The 9,323-nt window shown below is 39.3% G+C and overlaps 1 protein-coding gene across 1 annotated transcript in view; it reads right to left on the bottom strand.

The window, feature by feature from the left end:
• Positions 1–9,246, bottom strand: part of stimate (STIM activating enhance) — a 33,100-nt gene extending 23,854 nt beyond the window's left edge. Inside the window, exons 1-5 of the mRNA XM_085273297.1 lie at positions 8,268–9,246; positions 5,484–5,532; positions 5,290–5,385; positions 5,063–5,184; positions 4,724–4,836 (exon numbers count right to left, since the gene is read on the bottom strand). Of these exons, the coding sequence (XP_085129423.1) occupies positions 4,724–4,836; positions 5,063–5,184; positions 5,290–5,385; positions 5,484–5,532; positions 8,268–8,493 (606 nt within the window). The 5' untranslated portion in view covers positions 8,494–9,246. The remainder of the gene's footprint in view (positions 1–4,723; positions 4,837–5,062; positions 5,185–5,289; positions 5,386–5,483; positions 5,533–8,267) is intronic.
• Between the last annotated feature and the right edge of the window lie 77 nt (positions 9,247–9,323).

The following is a 9,323-nucleotide window of genomic DNA, read 5'->3' on the forward strand; positions in this document are numbered from 1 at the left end:
GAATGAATATTAAAAGGTCATATTCTTTGAATCACTGAATGACTAAAATGTGATCCCTCCACTTGGACCCACACAGTTTAAAAAGTTTACATCTCTGAGCTTTGAAAGACAAGATGTTGGAAAAAGAACAACGATGGCGACGTTTTGAGGGTAAAATGATGGCTTTAACACTGTGGACACAGCAGCAGTTGAAAGAGAAGTGTTTAAGATGAATCTTGGCAGAGAGAGAGAGAGAGCTCGTTAAGCAGGCAGGTGTGAGCCTGGTTGCTATAGTGACCGCACCCAAGGGCTCCATACACAGGTACACAGACATGCGCCTCACTTTTGCTGCTTAAAATGAACAGAAAAGTCAGGCCGAAACAAATCGTTCCCATATGAAAAGTACAAGTCGTATTGACAAAATTCTTTCACCGTGAGCGACAGCAATGTCTAGTCTACTGAATTCTCAGTTTTCATGCCTGTGGAGTTTATTGTATGGACGTGGTGACAGTGGAAAGACACCATGCTCTTCTGATTTTCAAAAGAACCTTCTGAGCCATTTTAACATTAGAGTCTATGGAAGAGTTGGAGGGAGGAGGCTGTGCATTGGTGACATTTATGAAAGAACCATAACACCTAGGACAATAGTAAACACATTGGATGAAAGAGGACAGCCATGGCTACGTTTTGATGGTAAAATCATACCTGTAGAGCAAACGCTGCAGACACAGCAGCAGTTTTAAAAAAGATTTTAAGATTAATTTTTTTGCTCCTCTCACTCTAGCAGTTGAGCTGCCTCACTCTAGCCCCAACATTCCGTCCCATACACACCCATTATAAACTCTGAAACGGGTGAAAAAACATCATGAAACTTAAACTGGAACTGAAGACAAAGTATAATAGATATTGAAAAGATAAATACAAGTTGAATAGTTGAATATCTTGTCTTCGTTTTAAAGTTTGAATGGTGGCTCTATGTCAACGTATGTGGAAGTAGTAAGAGTTTAAAAATGAGTGAATTGAATGAGAATTTGAAGGGTCTCCCCATTGAAATACATGGGAAATTTTTGTTGAAAAAAGTTAAATAAAATTAAAAATATAAATGTTAAAAATGAGAAAAATAGAAGCACACCATTCCAAAAGAAGAGGAATCTAATGGTGTTTGAATGGTTTTTCTAAGTTGAACGGTTTTGAAGGAGATAGTCGGCGAAAAACGTACGGAATAGGAAAAAATAATAATAATAAAGATTAGAATAACAATACTGTGAATGCTTTTCAAGCATTCACACTAATAACTAGAAAGTGCATTTTCTGAAGAAACTGCAGTGTGAATGCTTGAATCTGAATGTATGCATTGAAATGAAATAATTACTGAATTTAAGTTAAAAATTTTGAATGAGATAAAAAAAAACAAACCCGAATTTAACCTGAAAACAAAAGTGCTGAACTGCTAAAAGCTGAAGGTTACACAGAAGAAGTTGGAAAAAAGCTGAAAATGTTTTAATTGTAAATTAGAAAAACCTAAGAAATGAGAAAAGAACATTTAGAGTCAGAAAACATCTGAAAGAATATTAAAAGGTCATATTCTTTGAATCACTGAATGACTAAAATGTGATCCCCCCACTTTGATCCACACAGTTTAAAAAGTTTAAATGCCTGAGCTTTGAAAGATACGGTGTTGGAAAGAGAACAATAATGGCGACAATTTGAGGGTAAAATGATGGCTATAACACTGTGGACACAGCAGCAGTTGAAAGAGAAGTGCTTAAGATGAATCTTGGCACAGAGTGAGAGAGAGCTCGTTAAGCAGGCAGGTGTGAGCCTGGTTGCTATAGTGACCGCACCCAATGGCTCCATACACACGTACACAGACATGCACCTCACTTTTGCTGCTTAAAATGAACAGAAAAGTCAGGCCGAAACAAATCGTTCCCATATGAAAAGTACAAGTCGTATTGACGAAATTCTTTCACCGTGAGCGACAGCAGCTTCTAGTCTACTGAATTCTCAGTTTTCATGCCTGTGGAGTTTATTATATGGACGTGGTGACAGTGGAAAGACACCATGCTCTTCTGATTTTCAAACGAACCTTCTGAGCCATTTTAACATTAGAGTCTATGGAAGAGTTGGAGGGAGGAGGCTGTGCATTGGTGACATTTATGAAAGAACCATAACACCTAGGACAATAGTAAACACATTGGATGAAAGAGGACAGCGATGGCTACGTTTTGAGGGTAAAATGGTGGCTGTAGAGCAAACGCTGTGGACACAGCAGCAGTTTTAAAAAATATTTTAAGATTAATTTTTTTGCTCCTCTCACTCTAGCAGTTGAGCTCTCTCACTCTAGCCCCAACATTCCGTCCCATACACACCCATTATAAACTCTGAAACGGGTGAAAAAACATCATGAAACTTAAACTGGAACTGAAGAAAAAGTATAATAGATATTGAAAAGATAAATACAAGTTGAATAGTTGAATGTCTTGTCTTCGTTTTAAAGTTTGAATGGTGGCTCTATGTCAATGTATGTGGAAGTAGTAAGAGTTTAAAAATGAGTAAGTTGAATGAGGATTTGAAGGGTCTCCCCATTGAAATACATTATAAATTTTTGTTGAATAAAGTTGAATAAAATTAAAAATATAAATGTTAAAAATATGAAAAATAGAAGCAGTGTTGTCCAAAAGAATAGGAATCTAACGGTGTTTGAATGGTTTTTCTAAGTTGAACGGTTTTGAAGGAGTAGGCTTTCAAAAAACGTACGGAATAGATAATAATAATAAAATAGAATAATAATAAAGATTCGAATAACAATACTGTGAATGCTTTTCAAGCATTCACACTAATAAAGATTAGAAGAACAATACTGTGAATGCTTTTCAAGCATTCACACTAACTAGAAAGTGCATTTTCTGAAGAAACTGCAGTGTGAATGCTTGAATCTGAATGTATGCATTGAAATGAAATTATTACTGAATCTAAGTTAAAAATTTTGAATGAGATAAAAAAAAAAAAACCCGAATTTAACCTGAAAACAAAAGTGCTGAACTGCTAAAAGCTGAAGGTTACACAGAAGAAGAAGTTGGAAAAAAGCTGAAAATGTTTTAATTGTAAATTAGAAAAACCTAAGAAATGAGAAAAGAACATTTAGAGTCAGAAAACATCTGAAAGAATATTAAAAGGTCATATTCTTTGAATCACTGAATGACTAAAATGTGATCCCTCCACTTGGACCCACACAGTTTAAAAAGTTTACATCTCTGAGCTTTGAAAGACAAGATGTTGGAAAAAGAACAACGATGGCGACGTTTTGAGGGTAAAATGATGGCTTTAACACTGTGGACACAGCAGCAGTTGAAAGAGAAGTGTTTAAGATTAATTTTGGCAGAGTGGCAGAGAGAGCTCGTTAAGCAGGCAGGTGTGAGCCTGGTTGCTATAGTGACCGCACCCAATGGCTCCATACACACGGACACAGACATGCACCTCACTTTTGCTGCTTAAAATGAACAGAAAAGTCAGGCCGAAACAAATCGTTCCCAAATGAAAAGTAAAAGTCGTATTGACAAAATTCTTTCACTGTGAGCGACAGCAATGTCTAGTCTACCAAATTCTCAGTTTTCATGCCTGTGGAGTTTATTATATGGACGTGGTGACAGTGGAAAGACACCATGCTCTTCTGATTTTCAAACGAACCTTCTGAGCCATTTTAACATTAGAGTCTATGGAAGAGTTGGAGGGAGGAGGCTGTGCATTGGTGACATTTATGAAAGAACCATAACACCTAGTACAATAGTAAACACATTGGATGAAAGAGGACAGCCATGGCTACGTTTTGAGGGTAAAATCATACCTGTAGAGCAAACGCTGCGGACACAGCAGCAGTTTTAAAAAAGATTTTAAGATTAATTTTTTTGCTCCTCTCACTCTAGCAGTTGAGCTGCCTCACTCTAGCCCCAACATTCCGTCCCATACACACCCATTATAAACTCTGAAACGGGTGAAAAAACATCATGAAACTTAAACTGGAACTGAAGAAAAAGTATAATAGATATTGAAAAGATAAATACAAGTTGAATAGTTGAATGTCTTGTCTTCGTTTTAAAGTTTGAATGGTGGCTCTATGTCAATGTATGTGGAAGTAGTAAGAGTTTAAAAATGAGTAAATTGAATGAGAATTTGAAGGGTCTCCCCATTGAAATACATGGGAAATTTTTGTTGAATAAAGTTGAATAAAATTAAAAATATAAATGTTAAAAATGAGAAAAATAGAAGCAATGTTGTCCAAAAGAATAGGAATCTAACGGTGTTTGAATGGTTTTTCTAAGTTGAACGGTTTTGAAGGAGTAGGCTTTCAAAAAACGTACGGAATAGATAATAATAAAATATAATAATAATAAAGATTAGAAGAACAATACTGTGAATGCTTTTCAAGCATTCACACTAAAAACTAAACTGAAACTCTGGAAACTAGCTGAACCTAAACTAAATTGTAGAAATTACAAAAATATAATAACTCTCTATAACCATGCTTTACTGTATTTACACAAGTTCTCTGGGCATCATCTTTGTGTACTAAACTTCCCAAATTACTCCTAAACAAACTAGCACAACACCCACCAAAACGTTCAGGTGTAGAAAACAAGACCAGAGCAGCATGCCGAGTGAGAGGCAGGGCTGACCCGTGTAAAGTGAATTTACCTCGCACGTATAGTATGATCATGTACGAAAAACACACTCTTCTACTGACCTGCTTCCACTGGGGGATGAGGAGGACCAACATGATAAGGACTTTCTCAAACATCATGATGAGAATGTAGAGGATACACTGCCCCAGCCACGCTGTGCACTGCACTGGCTCTCCTGGGGAGACAGATGATTGTCTAAAACCATGATTATGTATTTCACATATACACACACACACACACACATATATATAGTACAAAAATATTAGATGTCACTGCTTTGGTGTTACATAATTGCCAACAGAACAAAGTAAAGCATTGAAAGGGTAGGAAATGGCACTGAAGCGCTATAATAGCAAGGGCAGCTACTGCCCTCCACTGGACATCACAGGCACTGTCCTCACCGTATTCTCCAAAACGCAGGGAGTCCCATTGCCTCCATTCTACAATAGCACTGACGGCTCTTACCCCTGCATAGATCAGCAACATGCCCAGAGAAGCATCTAACAAGAAATTAATGAGGTATCTGGAGGGAAAATGGAAAATTAATGTGAACTGAGTGTCTACAAAGTTAAATTATCTTCATTTTAAAAAGATTACTCTGATTTATCAGAGACATCCAAATACTCACAATGAGCAGGGATCCTCCTCTGTGAGGTCCGACAAATAGACATTAGCAAAGTGGATGAAGAGCATCCCAATTGCCTGTTTTGAGGTGTCCAGAAACCTGCACATACACGCTTACGTTACTTCCAAGGCACTCCAGTGGGTCTCATGCGGTTTCTTTGCATAGAAATTAATTTAGCGCTGGCTCGATTCCCTTACCAGATCTTCCAGGGTCTCCTCTCATGTTTGGGCTCCCTGAAGCGCTTCACTGTAGAGGAAAGAGAGTGCAACACAGATAGTGGGATTTTGCAAACAGAGTTGCACACATTCAAGCATTCTCTCTTGTTTTCATTAAACAAAGTTACCCAACCCTCCTCTGAGCCATCAAACCTCCAGTGAGCATTTTATTGCTTTCGTATATGAATACCGGTTTATTCTAAGACTCTTGCCGTCGTTGCCCTGATATCAGTCAATTAAGTGAACAAGCGAGAAATCAAAGAGTTTCTAATCAAGCTGACATGAAACTACTAGCTATGAGAGTTTAAGTGAAAGGGAATGGATGCTTCTTTCAAAATGTCGCAAAGGGAGAGAATCAATAAATCAGTGTTAGAAGGAAAACTGTTCATCTAGTCTGCCCAATTTAAAGATACATGAAATAAAGTGGTACAAATTAAGCTATTAGTGAACTGTTTGCTAAGCACTCCTGCTGGGTAACAAACACTAAAGCCACTGTATGTGTGCATCGGTGTGACTGTTATTCTGGGAAGCAATCTGCTTCACTCAAGTCTTTGCTTTATGGCTCCATCATGGAAAGTGGACATCAAACTACCTCACTTTTGTAAACTTAAACTAAATGTTGTTGTTGCTCTGTCCAAATATATACTGAGGGCTGCTTTTTACGGAAAACGATGAGCTCAGTTTGTGCTCCGAACGAGTGTGACTTCATAACCAACACACCCCACTTACAGCTGGGTGTGATGTGAAGGCAGACAGAGGCCTCTGCTTCCTCCTTCTGCCCAGAAAAAAAAACAAAAAAAAACTACTCACTGCTGCGAGGCTGCTGAGCCACATAAAACTAAGGCTTCTCTCATTAGGTCACACAGCTGCCAGTTTGGTGCCAGACACTGGCTGAACCCAATCTTCTGTGCCAGCGTTTCCTTGTCTGTGTTTATGGACATTTGCCTGCCAATTTCTAATGTAAAGCTACCTTAGCCTGAGGTGTAAAAAGAAAAGTTTTACAGTCTGTCCACATGGAGAAGTAAAAGAAGATGAGCTTAATGACAACAAGCAACTAGAGACAATCTAGCGAACAGTCTCATGCTGCAGTAGGTGTCACCAAGATGACATTTAGCCATCACGAGACAAGGACAGCCAAAGAAAAAAGAAAAACTAGATATAGTGTTGCACTACAATCTATGTTGACTACATAAGACAGCATGTTTGATAAGGTTTACTACATGTTTTGTGTGTGTGTGTGTGTGTGTGTGTGTGTGTGTGTGTGTGTGTGTGTGTGTGTGTGTGTGTGTGTGTGTGTGTGTGTGTGTGTGTGTGTGTGATGCATTTATAAAACTTTTCAGGTGTGTAGCTGAGATCAAACTAAACGTCCAGTCTGAAGAGGTGAAGTGAACCATGAGTGCTCAGTAAAGGACACTAAAAGAAGGCAATCAATGGGGTTGTCCTGCCATTTCATACCCATGCCCCACATTTTAAGTATTACATTACTGTAAGTATTATTTCAGTATTTCTAACTCCCAGTATGAGAGCTCTCTGAGTTATAAAGACATTTATACTTCGGTGCGCTCTTAACATCAGACCCATTAGGAAGGACCCTCATCATGAAATTAAATACAATGCTCATTATGAATGCAACCTTGAAACAAGATTGGTTCAGGTCTGGGTTAATGATGACTGCCACCGGTTTGTGTTGACCAGGAAGGTGCTGTTAGAAACTATGCTACTGCTGCAGACAAATGAGAGGAATGTTGTTGGACTCTGCACCATTGCACATATTATTGTCTGTGTCATGTTGCAATTGTGCGTCTGTTCTGTTTACATTGAGAGCTTATGTCAATAAAGCTAATTCTGATTGTGATTCTGAGGTCGTGAGAAGAACAGAGAATGTTTACAGATGTAGAGAAGAGGGACATGCACAGAGGCGAGTTAAAGGGTGAGACAGAGGCAGGTGATCCAGTGTGGCAACCCCTAAACAACTGAAAGAAGTAGTGTTTTGAAAACTCAGTGATACTTCAGTTTTCAAATCCTATTTAAGATGGTCTCTCTAAATAGTTTATAAAATAAATAAATAAATAAATAAATAAATAAATATAATAATAATAATAATAATAATAATAATAATAATAATAAGATGATTTCTACTTCTGAAATCCATATATGCTAGTTGAGACAAAGAAACCTCATTAGTAGCTGTTACTGTGAAGCACCTACAGGATATATAGAGTGACCATCACTTGAGATACAGCACTTTATTTAAAAAACATATTCTGAAACTACTTAGGACAGTTTTCTATCTGCACATCACCCAATCAAAACAAAGCAACATTTTATATCTTTCTTCCCCACTGCGATTGCTTCCTCAACTGACTGCCAAGCAGAAATGTGAAAACTACAGCAACATCCAAACAAAGTCATTTTCATTTATTTTTGCAAAGTTCAGCAGTATATGGAGTACATGCAGCATGAGAGGTCAAATGTGCCAGGAAATGCAGAGAGGAAGTATTTTTTTTTTTTTTTAAATGATCAACACAGCCAAAAAAGCCCCAACAAGTGACTCTAATTGGTATGCTGTTACAGTGAAGTGAAACCCCTGCATTTAGATTTACACGTATTAATGTCGTTTGTCTGGCTCTGTATAGATTTACCTCAACCCTCCCAGCTGAAATCAATATCACATTTGATTATCAGAGTGTTGCTATTGGATGATACCCGCTTACATCAGCAGCTGGTGTCAGATATCTGACACTGCAGAGCATTAGCCATACTTACACATGAGCGTGCTGAAAGCCATCACAGCGAGAAGACCTTGCAGGAAGATCCCAAAGGAGTCCATCAAGGCGCCGTTCTCGCACCCCCGGTTATTGGGATCTGGTGTCGGTGTAGAAGACACCGATGTATTGGTAAGAGACACCGCGGGCATCCCTGCTCCTCCTGGACCAGCCAGAGCCACCTCTCCGTGCTGGGACAGCATGTTGACCCCGCTTGCTGCAGCCATGGGACAGAAGATCTGGACGTGACTAATTAATAAAGTGAAGAAAAGCAGCAGCAGCCGCTCGGACCCAGTTCTGTTGCGAAGTTGCCGGTCAGCTAATCGATACGCTAAGCAGGACAGTCTTCGGTGAAAGATGGTGACATCCTCTCCATTGAAAGCTCGCACTCATTCTCCTGCTTCAGGCATCCATAGCTTCTTTGTCACTGGACAAGTGAAGCCGTCGGCGCTGGAAGTTGCAACGACGTATAGCGTGGTCCCAACTGAGCCGTGTACACAGTTTAAAACGGCAATGCAACACTAAAAAAAAAAAGCTAGTTTAAAGGTACACGCACACAGTGGAGCAAACACTTCCTAGGTCGACCTGGAATCTTCTAATCTGGGAACTAACATCGGCAACAAACATAAGCCCGGCTAAACAGCAAGTGTTTAACGCGTTATACGGACATGTCAGCCACTCGGAGGTAAATTTCAATTGATGGGGAAACCGTCTAGCGACTGAGGTGCTGCTATCGTTATCTACCTAGCTAGCCTCGGAGCGAACTACTGAGTTCAGTTAAGCAAAAGCTTTCAGACAAAGTTATACTTCCTGTAAGGTTTAAAACGGCGCATGTACCGGCATCTCGTGACAGTCGCGCACAATACCAGCTTGTCTGTTTAAAAAGTACAGAAAAATAAATGTGAATAACTGCAGGTCACAGCTCCCGTCTCTTATCCAGCTGCTTCCCCTGCCCAGCAGTGCCCACTCATGTTGACAGACGCTGGGTCACGTGGCGCGCACGTAGCCACAAAGTGCATGCCGGGAAAGGAGGAACAAACACGAGCCGCATAAAAAG

The sequence above is a fragment of the Mchenga conophoros genome, linkage group LG5, assembly GCF_057382185.1.
Source record: "Mchenga conophoros isolate Kocher_MC1m ecotype Shallow Benthic linkage group LG5, M_conophoros_male_GT1.1, whole genome shotgun sequence".
NCBI lineage: Eukaryota > Metazoa > Chordata > Actinopteri > Cichliformes > Cichlidae > Mchenga > Mchenga conophoros.